The sequence below is a fragment of the Elgaria multicarinata genome, chromosome 20 (genome assembly GCF_023053635.1).
Source record: "Elgaria multicarinata webbii isolate HBS135686 ecotype San Diego chromosome 20, rElgMul1.1.pri, whole genome shotgun sequence".
Classification (NCBI taxonomy): Eukaryota; Metazoa; Chordata; class Lepidosauria; order Squamata; family Anguidae; genus Elgaria; species Elgaria multicarinata.
The window spans coordinates 1171071-1190536 of NC_086190.1; the positions used below are offsets into that span (position 1 = coordinate 1171071).

The following is a 19466-nucleotide window of genomic DNA, read 5'->3' on the forward strand; positions in this document are numbered from 1 at the left end:
AAGAACAGAGTTTCGGCCTGCGTATTTGTTCAAAAGTGCAAAATAAGGCATGTTTTCTGGCTCAGGGTGAGGGCCTCCCCCCTGCCCCCGCCCCCCACTTTGTACGTGCCTCTGGGGTTTTCTCTGCCCTCCTGAATTCCAGTTTAACTGGGATAGCTCCTAAAGTTGATTCTAGAAGTTGAACACATGCCAGGGCTTCTACTTCCTTCGGTTTATTATTTAATTTCGTGATTTAAAATATTTTTATGGCTCCTTTAAAGATAAATTCCTTTTCATGGTGGCTTATGACATAAAAACGTAAAACAGTAAAATATTTATTCATAAATACAATGAAATAAATGAACAGCATTGAAACAGCCACTTTATTTGCACCCTTCCACCCCTCGATGTACCAATACAAATATGTGCGTTGTTGTTTTTTTAAAAAAGAACTCTGTGAAAAAAGCAAACCTTAATGTGATGCGACTTCCTAATTTGTCACAACCAGCACTACTGTAAAAGGGTTCTAGCGCTGGAGTAAGGGGCTTGTTGTAGCTTCTCGTGTGCATTCAAAAGGCTTTAAGAGAGTATCATAGAATCAAAGAATAGTAGAGTTGGAAGGGGCCTCTAAGGCCATTGAGCCCAACCCCCTGCTCAATATAGGAATCCACCTTAAAGCATACCTGACAGGTGTTGTGTTCATTTCCCTTGCTGTACATACTCAGGCTTCTGCCCAAACAGGTTTTGCAGGTTTTGCAAGCAGTACAGAAAAGCCTACAACACCTGTTTGATTTGAAAAGAAGATGGGCTGGGGCAAGTACAATGCATGACGGGCAAAGGCCCTCTCCATCAGGCCGTTGCCAACTGTTTGAAGAATAATAATACTGTCCGTCTCCGGCGCTGCCCATTTGCAGAATCTGGTGCCCTTTCTGCTGCAAATCCCCTCCCCTAATCCCGTTCGGGAGCCAGGCCGCTGCTCCAAATTGACTGCTGCTGCTGCTGCCCCCTCTTCTGTTGTGAAGGTTATAAAATGAAAAGCCACTGAAGGGTGACAGATTGCAAGGAGAGAATTTCGGGATGCTTAATGTAAATTACCGACCGTCTTGGCACATCCAATATGCAGATGGTCTCGCTTTCCTTGCAACCGCCCCCCCCCTTTAAAGAAACCCTCCTTGGAGCCAGTGAGTTGTTAGCGCTGAATATAAAATACTATCAAGATGGCTTTTAACATGTCACGCTCGGCTTCCTGACACATAATGAATCAGTGGGAGGGGAAGGGAAGAGGATTGGGGGGGGGGGGAGAATATTATGAAGGGAAGGTTAATAAAACAGCCCCTCCCCTCCCCTCCCCCTTCCTCTCCCCAAAGGCTGAAACACCAAAAGCCACTTTAAAAGTACGGCGGGGTCCGCTAGAGGCCGTTGGGTGGGATTTGGGCAAATAAACACAGAGATTTGCAATGGGCTCCTTCCTGCTCTTCTTTCCAAGTAGGGGCAATGCCCCCCCCACTGCCTCCTGGGAGATGGTGGAGGTGGGGGGGGCAAGGGTCTTGCAGCGACTGCTCCCCACCCCCAGCCCAGCCTATGTACGAAAGTCCTCCGTCTACCTGAGAATTCATTGCTCCCTGCCTGCCAAGCCCTCCCGAAGGAGCATCAGGCAGCCCACGCCCAGGCTTGGATGCCGATCTGGGAAATGGGAGTAATTATGGCGTGGGAACCTTTTCCTGACCCACTGTCAATGTAAACAATGTAAAATGCAATATAAATATTTAAAAGAATAAAATGCAGTGTAATGCAAAACAAGCACAGGAATCGATAAAACAGCGCTAATAACCTAGTGCTAAGACCCTGAAATGCCTGGGAGCAAAGAAAGGCCTTTGCTTGGTGCTGAAAAGATAACAAAGTAGGTGCCAGTTGAACCTTCTTGGGGAGTTTATTCCCTAAGTGGAGTGCACCAATGAGAAGAGCCAGATTCCGGCTGGACATCAGGGAAAATGTCCTGACTGTTAGAGCAGTACAACAATGGAACCCATGACCAGGGAGGTGGTGGGCTCTCCCACACTGGAGGCCTTCAAGAGGCAGCTGGGCAGCAGATTCCTGCACTGAATAGGGGTTGGACTAGATGGCCCCTTCCAACTCCACTATGATTCTTGTAGATACCCACCTAGCTACTTTTGGCAGTGGCGTCCAGAGCAGGCCTCTGAAGATGACCCAAGGGCCCAAGCAGCCTCATGAGGGAGGAGACGGGTCTTTAGATACTCTGGTCCCAAGCTGTTTAGGGCTTTAAAGGTGAACAACAACATTTTGAAAGGGCCATGGAAAGGGATTGGGAGCCCTGGCACCATGCAATCAAATCGGCCGGTCCCAGTGAGTCACCCAGCCGCTCCATTTTGAACTAGCTGTATTTTCTGAACAGTCTCCAAAGGTCGCCCCACGTGCAGCCAGGAGAGTTTTGGTTGTAGTATTGCTTTGGGTTTTTATGATTATAAATTGCCCCTGGTTGGCTGGGTGGGACATAAATCTAATAAATAAATAAAATATATGAATGCGGGGCAGCTTAACGGCCAAGACCAAAGGCAGAGTTCTCAGGGAAGGGAACTAACTCCACATAGGTGGGTCCACGAGGAAAGAGGCCACGTCCCTGGAACTCGCCCTCCAGATCAACTTTAGTGGCAGCTTGGAGCATGGGACCGCGGATCTCAGGACCGTGACACATAGAGACGTAGAGCCTGGTTCCAGACCCGCCTGGGCCGTAAAAGCCTAGAGTGACGCTGTTGCTGCTTCACATCTGCTGGATGCTTCTAGCTGGGAGAGGAAAATCGGAAGCGCTTCACTCTGCCTGGCAAAGGCCAGGCGTTTTATTTGCCCAGACCGGAGCAGCACCCTGCAAAGACCCCCTTTTAAGCAGGTCCCAGGATAGGACCGTGGATGGTGAGTGGGCATAAAGTTGGCCTCCTGTCCTCAGTGGAGAAATGACTGGCTGTCTTTGTGCAGCCCCCACACCTGAGCCCAAAAGGGACAGCTGTCAGCACTGCTAGGAGTCCGCTTTCTTCCGCCCCTTGACACGCTGAATTCCAGGGCCAAGGAGCGGATCCATCCCTCTAGAAGCTTGTGCTTCCCTGCGTCCTCTTTGCATCTGTCCCAATCCATTCGTATGCTTTCCCAAGCTTATTAAAAATGTCAGAAATGATTTGTTCTCTCTTCAGATATACGGTTATTCAGCGCACTTATTCTAGTGGGAGGTGTGCGTGTGATTGCTCTGGAGGGGTGTTTCCCTGAGTGGAGTCTTCATGGAGAAACAAGCCTGTGTCAGGGACGTGGGCGGGGTGGTGGGCTGCAGAAGCAAAGAGAGGAGGCGTTTGACTGCTTCTGAGTACAAGTGCAGCCCTGTACACCGCTACACAGAAGTCAGTTCTGTTGCTGTCAACGGGGTTTGTGCCCAGGTAAGTGGGTACAGGAATGGAGCCTAAAAAGTACTTTTTGGCTCTGGTGAGGCCTCATCTTGATTACTGGATCCAGTTCTGGGTACCACACTTCGAGAAGGACGCAGACAAGCTGGAGCGGGTTCAGAGGAGGGCAACCAGGATGATCAGGGGCCTGGAAACAAAGCCCCCTGAGGCATGTTTAGCCTGGAGAAGAGAAGGCTGAGGGGAGACAGGATAGAAAGGTTGTCACACAGAGGAGGGTCAGGAGCTCTTCTTGATTATCCCAGGGTGCAGGAAAACATGTGGGAGAGGGGCATTTGTAATGCAAATGAGCAGCCTGGTTGGCATTTGCATGAGAAACTAATTGAAGCGTGAACCACTTCAAAGCCTCCAATGTGAACGCACCCTGTGCAGACTACAACACCCGATTTAGCAGGCCCAGGTGTATAGGTCTAGAACTGCAGGTCCAACCAACGTTTTGAGAGAGCGCTTGGGTCAAGCCAGGCTGCAGCCAATCTTGTGGGGGGATTTATCATTTTCCTTTCTAGCCACACGATGGTGCTAAGTGATCAGTGAATTATGGAACCCTGCTGGCTTTGATACAAAATGAAAGCTTTTGTTTTTAGGGGTCACCCCCCCCCTTTAAATATTCTATAATCACCAAGATTACAGTCTTAAGAATTATGTTGGATGTTTCAGGCCTGTGCTTTTGAATAATTAGGAGAAAGCAAGAACATGACGATTATAGATTACTGACACTGAGCAGTGTTTGCGGGAGGCGGGAGTTCGGCTTTGACGGGCAGAAGGGATGTGGGTGGGAAAGCAATTCCACTGTCAAGCACGATACGGTGCAGAGAGCGAAAAAGCAGGTCGCGGGACGTTCTTCTGCCGGCGGCTTCCTCAACACGGCGTGTCACAGAGGGGCGTCGCTGGAGAGTTCCCCTTTGGGGACACCTTCGCAAAATGGCTGGTGTTCGCAGAGCACTTCCGCCCGTCACATAAACCGCCCAATCCAGGGACCCCCCACCGGTCGGTGCATTGCATAATAATTGCCCTCCTGGATCAGGCAGAAGACCAGCCGGTGCAGGCTTATTCTGTTTCTAAGAGAGACCCCCTTGGAATTCACAAGCCAGGCATGGGGTGACGGCATTGGCTCATCTGGTCTTCAGCGGTAGAGTGCTTCTGCACAAAGAGGTTCCATTTGGCTGCCATGGCTAACCGCTGTTGAGGGCCCCTTCTCCTTCGGGAATTCCTCTATAAACATTGAAAGAAGTCATCTGAGCTCACACCCGTCACACCTCTTGTGAGAGCGAACGTTGTGTTGATACAAAAATATTTGCTGTGGGGCCAAGTGGCAGGAGACCGACGGGGGCAATGTAGGCTCCTTGCATGTGCAAAGCACGCTGAGGGGCGGCGGGCTGCTGCTGCTGCTCTCTCTCTCTGCTTGTGTGTTCTTTGCGCAGGAATATATTGGCTGAGAAGCTGATGCGACGGGAGAAAAGATCAACCTGTTGAGATGCTGAACATGTCTCCGCGGACAGCGGTCTTGCCGGACCTTGCCAGAAGCGCTGGACTTCACAGACCCGACCCTCCTCGGGAATGCAAGGAGGGCTCCTGCCTCCCTGACCCAGGTGCCAGCCGAGAGGCAGGGCAGGGGTCTCCCCAAATCCAGATCTCCAGCAGAAATGCCCCCGTCAAAGCTCCCGGGATGGGTTTCAAGGGGTCTTTAAAAAAGAATGTCATCATCATCATCATCACCACCATCATCACAATTGTGCGGAAAAGCCAGATGAGCAAAACCGTTCCAGAACTTATGAAGCCTGCTCTAGGAATTGCGACGGCCACTGTGAAAGATTTGCCGTATTCCGGCCAGCTCTAAAGCAGAACGGTCTCGCCTTCCAAAGCAAGGCTGACCGTGACGCCAACAGCAACGCCGCCCGGGGGTCGTACAGCTCAGCCGCCTGGTGATGTTGCTGATCGGAGGGTCCAGTGGAGGGACGAGGAAGAACCCTGTTTTGACTGCCAGAAGAGGCCTCCAAGGACCCCTTTGTTTGGAAAGGGTTCACAGGGGCCTCTGTTGTTTGTGTTCTTCTTCGAAGGTCCTCCTAGATAAAGCAACTGCTTGAGAGTCTCTCTCTAAGCCTAGTTTGCTCTTTGATGTTCCTTGCCCAACTTCCTGGTCGTGGACTGCCTCATAGCGGAGAAAGCCCTTTCGGACTCCAGGGCTGGGGGCCTGGGGCATCACCCCCCACTCCCCATCATCAAGGGAAGCTCCACAGCTCCAGGGCACATCCTGAGCACCACAGACAAGTCCCAGCCTTTTAAAGTTTTTTATTATTATTTATTTACCGTAAACCATCCAGAGAATGTTCATTAGTGGATGGTATATAAATACTGTAAACAAGTAAACATTTGCAGGTTTTGTACTGTGGTATCAGTACAAATGCAAACTGGGAAAGATGAGGGAAGGAGTTATTGGGTGGCAAAGGTGGGCTACTATTCCATTCTGTGGCTACCTGAGGCTTGCAGGGAAAGCCTTTAGCCTTTGATGGCAGTCACATCAAGGCAGGTAAGCAGACTCAGGTCACAGTAGGCAAGAGCTGGTTAAACAGATATTGTCCAGTCAAAGAAGTCATGTCAAGGCATGACAGGCCATGTCAAGGCACAAGGAAACAGGACCCTGGAGAGCTCCAAGTGGGCCCTGCTGGTTGGAGAACTCTCCTACTAAGACAATAGGAAGATGTTGTCTCAGCAAGGAGCTAAAGCCAGCTGAAGCTTTATATAGGTGGGTGAAACCTGTAGTGGTGAGCTCTGGCCCTTCCGGAAGAGCTGACTGGATTGTTAAGGGCCCTGACCTGGTTTTTGTAGCCTGAGCCTTCTGCAAGGCTGGGGAAATGGAGATTCTGCCAGGGGCTCATCCTCTGAGCCGGAGGACGATGGCAGGACGGCCATGACTGTCTTGCCCCTGAGGAAGCAGCCTGTGCCTCGTCTCATTCAGGGCCCTGTGCTGTGCAATGGAAAGGGCTGAGGGCCAGTGGCCGTGACAGTTGCTGGGCCTGGGATCTCAGATATGCTGCATGCGACAAAGGGGGAGGAGGACGTCCCTCTTGGGGGGTGGGGTTCTGAAAATGCCGATATCCTTATTTCAGAGCCAGGAATATGATGCAGGATGGGACTCACTGGATTCACCTCTTCTGTGAACCTTTTGGCTTCACCCGTCCATCTTCCTTTGTGACTAAAATCAAATCTAAGTGTGCATCTTTCTGCTTCCCTTCAACAGCTGTCACTCGCCAACTTTTCCTCTTGAGGCTGCTGCTTCTCTTTCTCCTTCTCTTCCTCCCTTCTCTTCCTTCCTTGTCTTTCTGTCAACACTTAGACTGGAAGCACCTCAGGGCAGGGGCCTGCCGACGCCACATGCTCTTGATGGCCCTATATGGATAGGAGTCGCAGATTGCTTTGTGGACAGCTCCTTCAGTTTGCTCCTGTCAACTCGCCTTCAATGGATCAAAGGCACCTGCAGGACTGGTGGCAGAAGCAAGCCCCCCTCTCTCCCCAGCGCTGCCGTTGCCAGGAGAGCAGGGGCTCTACTTTTCCCACGAAAGTTTCCTTCTCCAGCCTGAAAGAAAAGCCATCACTGAAGAGGCTATAAATCCCCTTCGAATCCGTCCCCAAGGAGACGGCATCTGAGCTCAGTAATTAAGTGGCTGGCAGCGAGGTGCGGGCAGGGCCCTGCCGTAAGAGAGCTATTTTAAAAGGGTTGACTCTGAGCGGGGCGGTGGGGCGGTGGTGGTGGCGGTGGTGGTGGGGAGGGAGCGGAACAAAGCTCAGCCTCTGTGAAGTTTGCGTTTCAAAGATCTGGAGGAATGAAAATCCTACCAAAGAACTGGAGCTGCATTATGCAACAGGTAAGGAAAGTGAAGGAGGGATGGAGGAGAAGGGAGGAGGGAGAGAAAGACACGCCCTCCCCCTCCCCCTGCGCTCCCAGTGGAAGGCTTCCCTGGACTAGGCGAGGTGCAACATTCAGATTCAATCACAGACTAATCTCCTTCAGGGCAGAGAAATTTGGAAACATCAGGAAATCAAACTGTGAAGCCTGCGATAGAATGTGATTTATGTGAAAATGTGATGCAGCTAATGTGCTTGGCTGCAGGAATGCGCAGCGGCAGCTTCTGCTTTGAGACCCAATCGGAGGCCTTCCTGGCGTGGAGAGCTCCTGGCACTCCCCCCAACGTGCTCAGCCAAGCTCCACGCGCTCTCCCCCCCACGCCCCAAAAGGGCCTGATCAGAATCTAAAGCTCCCCACCCCCCGCAAAAACAGCACATCCCTCCTCAAAACGGAGCTGCATTTCCACGGAAGCCTCTCCCAGGATGCGCATCTATAAACAGGGACGTGCTGATGCTTAAGCAGGCTGAATAATGGCGCAGAACTTTGCACTTCCCTCCCAAAGCATAAAAGAGATTTACAGCCAGGCGGGTGTCACTCTGGCATCGTTCTTCCTGACGCACTGCGGGCTCCTCCGGAACCTGCTGCTACCTGGCCCCTCCTGCGTAGCATCACAGGCGTCGAATCGGTACCAAGGATGCCCTGAAAAGTTTAAGCACCATTCTTCCACCTGGGGCGAGGGGGAATGGCGCAGCCTCAGGTCAGAGGCTCAGGGAGCTCTGCTGGAGCACAGAAGTCGCCCTGGCCCTTGTGTGTTCCTGCTGCCGCTGCTGCCGCTACCTGCACAAGGGCTGGAGAAGTGCAGGATCTGGTCTCTGGAGCAAAAGGCTCCCAGTTCCGTGAGAATCTCAGCTTCTATTTTGATGGGAGGGAAAAAACCCCAGGTGCCTTTGCTCTTAGGGCTGCCAGACATCCTTGGAACTGTATGGTCAATGCCCAGAACACCTGAGTGAAAAGAAATGACCTTCACAACTATGGGCAAGAAACGGCCCATTGCAGGAAAAGGTGGGTGGGAGAATTGAGGCCAAGCGTCCCTCTATTCATATTTACTCTTGGCTGCCTGGTCCTGACCTTCCTTATGGGCCCCTCCGAGGAGTGCCGATGATGCAGCTTCATGGCCAACAAAGGCCCACAAAAGCCTCCAGTCACGTGCCACCTCCACTCCTGGGGGGCCTCCATGTAGAAGCCTCCTCCTGTGTCGGCCTGAGCTTGAATGTCATTGTTGATGCCGTCACTGAGCGTCATTGTTGAATATCCACTTTAAAGCATCCCTGGCAGATGGCTGCCCAGTCTTTGCTTGAATACCTTATGGGATGGAGAGCCCCCCACCTCCTCCTAGGCAGTTGTCTGACTGCTCTGAATGTTAGGAAACTTCTCCTGATGTTCAACCGAAATCTCCCTCCTTGTAAATTAAGCCTGGTATTCCACGCCTACGGTCTTGGATGGTAGAGAACAGGTCCTGGCCCTCTCCTGTGGGACAACCCTTCAGGTATTTCAGAAGTGCTGCCCTATCCCCCCTCCTCTTCTAAACATAAACATAACCAGTTCCTCCCATCTTTCCTCGTAGGACTCACTTTCTAGCTCCCTGATCATTTTTGCTGCCCTTCACTGAATGCGTTCCAATTCATCTAACACCTTCTTAAAGTGTAGTGTCCAGAACTGGACACAGTATTTGAGGTGGGGCTCTGACCAGGGCAGAGAAGAGTGGAACTATCACTTCCCGTGATTTTGGAACTATACTTCTGTTTATGCAACTTAAAATGGCCTTTGCCTTTTTTGCAGCCCCATCACGTAGCGGATTAATATTCAGCTTGTGTTTGAGTACAATTCCAAGGTCCTTTTCACATGAACTATATCAATCCAGGTATCTCCCATGTGCACTTGATTCCTCTTTCCTAAATGAAGACCTTTGAGCTTGTCCCTGTTGAATTCTATTCTGTTATTTCCTGCCCAGTTTTCTGACCTATCAAGATCATTTTGAATGCTGTTTCTGTCTTCCAAGGCATTAGCCATCCCATCCAATTCTGTGCCATCTGCAAATTAGATAAGCATTCCCTGCACCTCCTTGTCCAAATCATTCATAAAAACTTTGAAGATTGCAGGACGCAGGATGGGGCCCTGTGGAACCCCGCTCGATGCCTCTCTCCAGTTTGATGAGGAACCATGGATGAGCACCCTTTGAGCATGGTTCTCCAGGTAGCGTCATCCAGGCGTCAATTAACAAGCTTACCAATCCTCTTTGTGTCAAATGCCTTGTGGAAAAAAGATTCATTAAGTTCACAGAATTTCCATGATCTACTAAACAAGTTACCCTATCAAAAAATAATTTTAAAAAACCTGCATTAGTCTGGCAGGATATGTTCTTGACAAATGCATAATGGCTTCCAACATTAGGGTCAAGGTGCCTACAGACTGAGCGATTTATAATCTGCTATAGAATCTTCCCAGGTATTGATGTCAGGCTGAATATTCTGTTTCGCCCTTTTTCAAGGCGGCCTTCCTCCAGGCCTCTGCTTCTTCACCCATTCTTTCATCAGGGTTTACAGAGAATGAATGAATGCCATTGAGCACCATTGTTCACTGAGTGTCAAGGATGACACTGAGTGTCATTGAGCGTCACTGATCATTGTGTGGTCATTGAGCTCACTGCCAACTCCTCACCCGCCCGGACGGTTGGCTGCAGCTCTTGGAGCCAAGAGTTCTCCAGAGGGTCCCTTGAGGCCTGCACCAGACACAATCCCCGCCCTACCCTCACTTCCGCTCTGTGTGCCTGAGGATAAACAGCCGGGTGGATGGGGCTGGGGTGGATGAAGGATGTGGGTGCAGCATGTGGCGCGCTCCATGGCATCTGGACGGCACACCTCTCTAGCGGAGATGGCACACTGTTCATACCCCTTCTCTTCCTGCACATCCCCTGATCGGGCTGGCAGCTCCAGTCTGGAGCCGGGGCTGAGCTGGGCTTTTCAGTGGACCGGGTTGGCCGTTCTGGAACTTCTCCTGAAATGGCCCAGCACTCTCCTGGCGTCACTTTGTCCCAGGCACCCCTCTGACAGACCCAGCCTTGGGTTTATTAGGAGGGGAGGAGAAAACTGTGGCCATATCATAGAATCATAGAATCATAGAATAGCAGAGTTGGAAGGGGCCTACAAGGCCATCGAGTCCAACCCTCTGCTCAATGCAGAAATCCACCCTAAAGCTTCCCTGACAGATAGTTGTCCAGCTGCCTCTTGAAGGCCTCTAGTTTGGGAGAGGCCACAACCTCACCAGGCAACTGATTCCATTGTCGTACTGCTCTAACAGTCAGGAAGTTTTTCCTGATGTCCAGCTGGAATCTGGCTTCCTTTAACTTGAGCCCGTGTCCTGCACTCTGTATCCCCCTCAGGCATGGAGCTTGCAAGAACTGCATTGCTGTTGGACTAAATTGACCCATGGAAATGAGCAGTAAATTGCAGGGAACAAACGTGTCTCTGGGACATCGCTGCCCCCAGGCTCTGTGGAGCTCAGCTGGGGCAGCTTGGGCCGCGCTCGTTCTCAGCACACAGCTGCCCACGGAATGGAGATGGCTCCCGTTTCCACAGCCTTTTGCATTCTGCAGCCTGCGCTGAGCAGAGAGTGCCGAGAGGGATGCCAGCCAGGCTAAAGTGAAGCGCAGTTCGATACAGCCGCTATCTGTATGCAACAGCGAGTTGCTCTGGAATGATCTCAACACTTCAAACGGCAGGCAGGCGTGAGAGGGAAAGGCCATGGCAAGGGCGGGGGGAGGGGGCTTGCAAGGAGCTAAGCCAGCCATTGTAGGGGGCAGCAAGAGGGGGTGTGAGTGTGTGTGTGTGTGTCTGGGGGGGGGGGAACCAACCAAACGTTCTTCTGCAGCCAGGAATGAAATGTTTGTCATGGCAACAAGTTGCAACGCACACAGCAGACAGACAAGCAAATCAAAGGAAATCATTTGTGGGCGTCCAGCCCGTGGGTGCAGGTAGAGAAACCCAGCAAAGCCCTGGGATGGAGGGACGGCCCGCCTGCGTGTCTGCGCGTGCGGATGGGATCCCTGCTTTTCAGACCAAAAAGAATCCGCCCTCAAGAGTCCCTGCCCTGACTGGCTATCTGGACAGAGATAGCCTAGCTACAGTGATCCATGCTCTGATAACCTCTCGCTTGGATTACTGCAATGCGTTATACGTGGGGCTGCCTTTGAAAACAGTCCGGAAGCTTCAGCTGGTACATAACAGGGCAGCCCGTTTACTAACAGGGACTGGCCGGCAAGATCACATTATGCCAGTCCTTTTCCAGCTTCACTGGCTGCCAGTCCAGGTCCAGGCCCGATTCAAAGTGCTGGTATTGACATTTAAAGCCCTAAACGGTTTGGGGCCAGGTTATTTGAAGGAACGCCTCCTCCCATATGTACCTGCCCGGACCTTAAGATCATCTACCGGGGCCCTTCTCTGTGAGCCCCTGCCAAAGGAAGTGAGGCAGGTGGCTACTAGGAGGAGGGCTTTCTTCGCTGTGGCACCTTGGTTGTGGAATGAGCTCCCCAGAGAGGTCCGCCTGGCGCCTACACTGTACTGCTTCCCTCGCCAGCTGAAGACCTTTTTGTTCTCTCAGTATTTTAACACTTAATTTTAACTTAAATTTAAATTTTACTGTTCTAACTCTGTATTTTAATCATATCAATTTTGTTGCATGGTTTTATCCTGGTTGTGCTTTTTATATTGTATTGTGTATTTGTGTTTTTAACCTGTTGGTTGTCTTACTATGGTTTTAATTTTTGTGAACCGGCCAGAGAGCTTCGGCTATTGGGCGGTATAGAAATGTAATAAATAAATAAATAAATAAATAAATAAATAAATAAATAAATGCTTTATGGGGCTGCCCACTGGGCATGCGAAAAGCACAAATCCTTTTGTGTAAAAAGACAAAAAAAGTGGCTCTGAAATGGGGCTGATGGGACAGCAGTTAGCAAACTATCCGTAATCCCCTCTCTTGTAAATTTTGTGTGGTGCATTGCAGATTTGCTGCCGAAAGTCATGCAGGGTCTTTGCCTCGCCTCGTTCTTTTCCTGCCGGGTGCCTTCTTTCCTGCTGCTGTCACCACCAGCAGGAAAAGACAACCCCCCCCCCCGGGGGGAGGCTGGATGCTGCTGAATTCCCCCTCCCCTCCCTTCCCCCAGAGACCCCATCCCAGGGCTACTCACACATGGGCTTGAGCTGCCCAATCAGCTCCTCCTTCGTCCATTTTGCCCACTCCTTCTTGTCCGTGTTGATGGAGCACAGGATGGGCCCGCATGGCTTTCCACAGTCCTCGATGGCCGGCACGTTCAGGTAGTGCACAAGGACAATGTCTGGGTTCTAAAGGGAGGGAGGAAGCACAGCACAGGTCAGCCCCAGCACTCATGACAGGCAGCACCGCCCAGGCCATGCCGGCTCACAGGGAACGCCGCAAAAAAGGAAGCCAGGAAGGAAACGGAAAACGGCCCCAGTGACCCCTTCCCACCACAAAACCATCATCCGTTCCGATTCCCCCCACCCCCATTGCTAGGCAGGGATATGGGAGATCTGTAGGATCCCGGGAGGCTCAGCATGAGCGGAGAGGAGAAGAGGGTGCCGCCCACCCCAGGGAGATCCCTCCATGGGCAGACACCGTGTCCTCAATAGACTGGATGGAGCGCAAGCGTTTCAATAGAAGAGAGAACGGCTGCCAAGTGGCTAGTCCACATTATCAAACTGTATGGATTACAGAAAGGAAAATGTCAGTTTCAGCCTCATGACAAAACAGGCCTCATTCATATGTCGCAAACATGTGATGGAAGTATTGAACCTTATCAGAAGCAGTGGTGTGAGGGGCATTGGGTGTGCTCCTCCCTGATAACCCCGGGGCCAAGGGTGGGTCTTTCAAATCTCAAAACATACCTAGAACCAGAAAGAGACTGAGGGAGGCAATTGCTTTGGAAACATGTAAAGCTTAAAAGTGAGATACAGCAGCTTCGAAACAAATAAATAACATTTGAAATAGATACCACATTTACTGGAGTCTGTAAGAATAACATGGGAAGATTTGCAGAACCCCACACCAAACCGAAACACTCCTAAAAGTTTGGGAACGGCCTGGAGTGCAAAACACCCCTCAGTAGCCCTTCTTCATGGAGAGAGCTCCCGGGGCCTCTGCTGTTGTGCGGGGCGGATGGACAGTCGATGGTGCATGACCACTACAGAGATCTGCCTGGATTTGATCTAATTACGTGGTGATCGTGATTAGAAATCTGGCCCTCGTGTGAACGATTGAGGTATGCTAATGATGAACAAAGTGCCATTCAGAGTCAGACCTGGTCATTAAAGAAGAAAAGGGTGGCCCCGGTGCAGGGGCTGCAAGCCTGACCTGCGATGGAACCAGGAAGAAATGCAAGAGGGGATATTGTTGGGTGCACAGTTCAGATTTCTGAGAATCTCAGCAGCTTCCAGATTTTTCTTAAAAAAGCAAGAGAGAGAATGCACGTACAAGGCTCTAGTCCTTAAGCCTGCAAAGAGCTGCTTGAGAGAACGTTTCAATGACTTGAAATCTCAAAATCTCTGGCTGACTGTGGTTTCCAGCAAGAGAGGGTCAGGGGTTTAGTGTTCTGTATTATGGAAAGTAGTAAAGAACAAATTAGGCATAATCAGAGGAATGGTGTGAATCTGTTCGATGTGTGTATTCCACATGGGTTGCAATGCCCAACTCTTCCTGGCCCAGAATCTGGCTTTGCCTGAGCGTGCATAATAGCACGCAACGCCCCAGCACCAATGTCAACAGCACAACGGGAGTGCTGCAGCCTCCAGGTTTGCGTCACCGGAAACACTCCCAGAACTTGCTGTCGGAGACCTGGCGGCCGACTGAGGCCTCGCTTCACTGCAACAAACTTTTAAGTAAAGAAAGTTCTGGTGCTTTACTGTGGGGAGTGCGGTGGGGGTGGGGGTGGGGGCGGGAGAGAAAGGAATAATCTTAAGAACAACACCAAGGCAGCCAAGAAACAGCCCCCACGACAGATAACAACAAGACTGAAAACTAGAATTCTCTCCCTAAAGTCGTTTGCTCCTAAATTCACAAACTTTAATGACTGCTCTGGAATTATTTATAAAAATAAATAGGATAATGGTGTAATTAAAACTCTAATGTTTCATTAATGCCGTTCGAGCAGGGCTGGGGAGAGGATTGCCTCTGCACACCAGCGCCCCGTCGCAAAAAGGGAGTCACTTTGCTTTGGCTGGAAGTACCAGAGCAGCAAATAAGCTCCCACACTAACGAGAAAAATTTACTAATGAATAGGGGCTGCGAGGCAATTAATTGCTTGTCCTTCAGATGGGTTTAAGGACACATGAGGGGACTGAGCCAGGCAAAGAGCAAGAGCCGGGCGAGTGGCTTGAAAGGCCCTCTCCATGAGGATGCTGGGCCACAGGCGGATGGGGTGTGTGGGTCTGGGATGCACCCCGCCCCTGCCCCCAGTTGGAGCTGAGAGCTTCTGCTGCCTTTCCAGCCGGAGGGGCTAGATGGCCGGAGCTCCAGAGGAGAACGCGGGACATCCAGAACAAGCCGGGCCAAAGGGCAGAAAAGGCCGCTTCCGACCCTCAGGACTCTTTCCTTTAAAATGCATCTACATTCTGCGACGCATCGTCTCTCAGTCCTGGGCAAGGGGGGCCTCATTCACCCCAAAACCCCACCGTTGTATGCAGCCGTTTGCCTCGCATGCGAATCGCAAGAGGGCTGGCGCAAGCCGGGGGACCAGCCTTCATTGCTTCGGTAAGGTGGGGCGTCTGCCTAGGCGTGCTGCAGCCTGGATCCCTCTTTGCCACAGGCAACATTGAACTTCCCTCCCATCCCCTCTCAGTGGTCCCTTGCGCCCCCTACTCTGGCTTCTGGGCACGTACAGAAGGTGCCGTTTTGTAAGGCACAGGACTTGATACCCGCAGGAGAAGCTGAACCTCTCTGTGCTTCACGCCCCTTGAGGTCATAGGAGCCCTTTGGGTCCCTTGGCCTCTGGTCCCCCCCATCCCCTCCTGAGGCATGTTTGCTGATCCTGGTTCATAGGGAGCCTGTAAGCCATGAGCGGGATTCCCCATTTGGATGAAACCACAGCAACTGAGGTTCGGCAGGGAAGGGGCCAGCCTGCCTGAGCTCAGCGGTGCTCATTCATGGGACGAAAGCATGCTTTGGAGGGAGTGGTCAGTCATGCCCATATACACCAGTTGCTGGGGAACATGGGGTGTGTGTGCCATTGCACCCGTGTCTTGCTCGTGGGTTCCTGATCGACACCTGGTTGGCCACAGAGTGCTGGACTAGATGGACCCTTGGTCTGATCCACCCTCAGGGCTCTTCTGATGTCCTTAAGTAAAGTGACTGGGACTCTCTGGGTTTGCCCCACAAGGCTGCAGCTGGGCCCTGACCTCGCTCCAGGGTCGGGTGTGTCCTCCTTCCCTCATCATTTGCTCTGAGGATGTTTTCCATCCATAGTTCTTACTCAGCCCTCATTTGAAGGTCTTTGGAAGGGCGTGGGGTGGAAGTTTTGCCTCATAATAGACCCATAAAGTGAGCAAATCATCCTGGTGCTTGGATGAAAGAGAGAGAAAGAGGAGGTGGCCATCGCGGTACCCATCGCTTGGAAATCATTCTGAAAGTTCCCGAAGGCAAAGAGAAGTTCTCCGCTCTTTGCTCGCTTCCCTTCATTTTGCTATAATGGGGTGTTATTAGAAATGTATCATATTTATTGTCCTATTATTGTGAATTAATACTGCCCTAGATGCAGTTATTTCAAGAAGCCCATTGAGTACTTCAGCCCAATCAGCTTTTATGACAGCTGGCGAGCCTCCTCCATGTGCAAAGTCCTTCTCCTCGCGCTGCTCCGGCCCTGGGCAGGAACCACAAAGAGGCCCCCCTGTAGCTGAACCCATCATTCATCTGGTGCCCAAGGCTTCGAATGGATTACAATAAAAGGAGAACTACACGCGTTGGTTAAAACTCAGAGCTATATCAAACGTGCCCTAAATGCTCCTTCCGCGTGGAAAGAACCAGACATCAGCCCAAGTGGAAATCATGTACACTGAGACGCAGGCTCAGTTCTTTGGTGGAGTCCAGTTTTCCAGTTTCTCCTTGGCCAGCCAATGTGACCATGCTGGCAAGACCGTCAGAGTTTTAAGGGCAGGCGCGTTCCCTCTTACTTCCACATATATTTGTATTTTGCGAAGAGGGGGGATCGAAACACAAATGTTCACTTTCTGGAGTGTGCATCTGCCCTCTGGACAAGTCTGGACAACACCAGTCGCACATTCCTTGCCAGGATATTTGCCCCCAAACTCATTCCTCCAGGGGGTGAAATGAGCAGCACACACAGAGATAAAAGAGATTCCTAAAATTATGCATGAGATGGGCAGAACGGATGGTGATAGAAGACCCCAATGGAAAAAAAGAGAATAACTATGGAATTCCCTGTCACAAGATGGGGCAGAAGCTTAGGTGGCTTTAAAATGGGGCTCTAAAAATTCATGGCACATCCATGGTTGACTACACTGGCCCTTCTGGTGCAGGGGCCAGGTCTACCACAGGATTCTGGGAAGCAACAGATTGTGTGTGTGAGTGTGAGTCACACACACACAAACACACACACACACACACACACACACACAGATTTCAGAATGAAAGCCGGAGCACCCATGCCTCTACACACTGAGCCAGCCCCATCCATCCATGTGGCCTCTCAAGAATGGGAGCTGAGAAAAAATGGAGACATTAGTGTGCATTCATGTATAATTCAAGCATGGTTCTAGCGATTTAAAAACAAACAAAACACAATTAGCTATCTGCCTTCCCAAAACTGCCAGCATCAGCTAATTTCAGTTAATTAGTTATTTGGATGGTCTAGTTATGTAAGGGTAGCATGTTCCAGGAACATCTCTTCCAAAAGCTGTCTTTGATTCTGATGAAGCACAACGTTAAAGTCGAAGTGACCCCCAGAATCTCAGCGCATCGCCTCTGCATGCTTCTTGCGCTTCACCTCCATGACCCCGTTCCACAGAGCCCGCCCCTTCCCCTCCTGCAGGTAGGTTTATCTCACCCGTAAGCATGAATAGGAAGGAAATACGTACAAATCTTGAGTATTATAAACATGAGGCAGAAGAATAGTGAAGCATTCGTGTTCTTTAAATCAAAGACAGAGAAAGAGGGAATCCAGCAGCAGCAGCAGCAGCAGCAGCAGCAAAACAGCTTCCCTCGTCTGCTTGTGACGTTTTTCATAATTAGCAAAACCCTTTCAACTAATTCAGATGCACACACACACACACACACACACAGAGGGCTTTTTTAAAAAAACCTACCTTAACCCCCCCACCATATACACGAATTACAATCACAATCATAAAATCAATAAAACAATCAAATAACCATTTCAAACGGCACGGCAAGCGGTAATTGGAACTCCATCCTGGCATATCCTGAAGTTGAAGCTAATCTGGAGGAAAAGGTTTTCAAGACCTGCTTAAACAGACTCAGATCCTGGATCTAGCAGGTTTGGTTTTGGTTTGGTTCCACAAGGCCTCCGCAGCCACTGTGATTAATTTACAGCAGAAGACACTTGGAATAGGTGGGGGCTGCTAGGGCCTTGCTGGGCAGGAGGGTTACATCTAGGAGAAGGTCCTGCATCGGATTTGGAACATCATAGAATCATAGAAACATAGAATAGTAGAGTTGGAAGGGGCCTACAAGGCCATCGAGTCCAACCCTCGGACGAGGCCTTCTGCCAAGCCAGCCCCTGGATCCATCTAGGCCAGTAGTGTCAACACAGACTAGCCGCAGCACATCCCCAGGGCTGTCAGGCTGGATTCCTCCCTCCCTCTACCTGGGGATGCTGCTGTGGCCCCCTACGCATGCAAAATGGGAGATCTTCCCCTTGACTGGATGACCTCCAGGGTCCCATCTCTATGAAACCATAATTCAAGGATCCCCGATCCAGGCTGTAAGGAGTATTTAAAGCACCTCCAATTTAACCTGGAGACACGTTGGACAGGAATTGCAGCGCTTAGAGAACTGGTGCTCTCTGTCACCAGCACCTGTCGTGGGCCCAGCTGCTGCGTTCAGTATTAGCAGGAGTTTCCACATTCCTTTCCAGGGCAGGTCCACAAAGGGAGCGTTGAGCGCAGTCTAAACAGATCACGCTTGTCCAGAAAGGGGTGGAGCTGGACCCTCGCTCAACCAGGGGATCCAGAAACCCCCCCCCCCAATCTGTTCTTGCTAGCCTAGCGTGGCCACACTAAGAACTGGCATCCCAGCACATTGTTAGAACTGGCATCGCCCTCCAGAAGCAGTTTCATCCTGTCCAGCTTGGGCTTCAGTTTCCTCGTTGCCACCCAGTCTGTGGCTGACCCAAGACAACCGATCAAAAATGGAACTGGGATCAGGTGCAAAGGTACCTGGTCCTCATCAGCACATGGATGACAGCTCACTCCAAACCTTCTGCAGGGGCTACAACATGCAGATGCTGAAAGCCTGGAGGGCGGGGTGCATGGTGAAGGACCAAGAGCTCCTGGGGACTGAGGTCTCCATTGATTGCGAATCCAAAGAGGCATCAGAGCTGCTGTGGATATGGCATCCTGTTCACACAACCCCCAGGAGGTTCTGCTGTGACTCCTCCGGTGAGCAGGCAGACCGTAAGTGGAAGACCCCAACTCCAACCCACAGCCCTGAAGAAATCAGCAATTGCAGAAAAGGAATGGTGTTAAAGGGCATAACATGGGAGGGGTGTGTGGAGCTTCCAGAAGGACTCTCCTGGCCTTGCAAGAAAGGCCAAAGATGTCTTCAGGACAGCGCTGGTGCAACCTGCCCGTATGCTGACTGCAGGATTGCTCTCCATGGTCCTGAAAAGGCCCCCACACTCCCTGGCTGGTGCCTGGCCGTGGTGCTGAAACTGCTCCATCTTGGATGCCTGCCATTCGGCCTCCATGCCTGAGCTATTGCCCAGAGCAGATGGCAGACTCCCCAATGGAGCAGGAAAAGGGGGACATCGTAGCACAAACCCCCTCAATGGCCCCACAAATAAAGGACAATTCCCCCCTCACCTCTTATGAAATCCCACAGAGTGATTGGGGTGGAACCACTGTCCCCAAGCCACA

The 19466-nt window shown here is 51.1% G+C and overlaps 1 protein-coding gene across 1 annotated transcript in view; it reads right to left on the bottom strand.

Annotated features, from left to right (window-relative positions):
- The window catches only part of CAMTA1 (calmodulin binding transcription activator 1), a 696337-nt gene that overhangs the window by 46229 nt on the left and 630642 nt on the right, over positions 1–19466 (bottom strand). The window contains exon 6 of the mRNA XM_063145348.1: positions 12533–12686. Within this exon, the coding sequence (XP_063001418.1) occupies positions 12533–12686 (154 nt within the window). The remainder of the gene's footprint in view (positions 1–12532; positions 12687–19466) is intronic.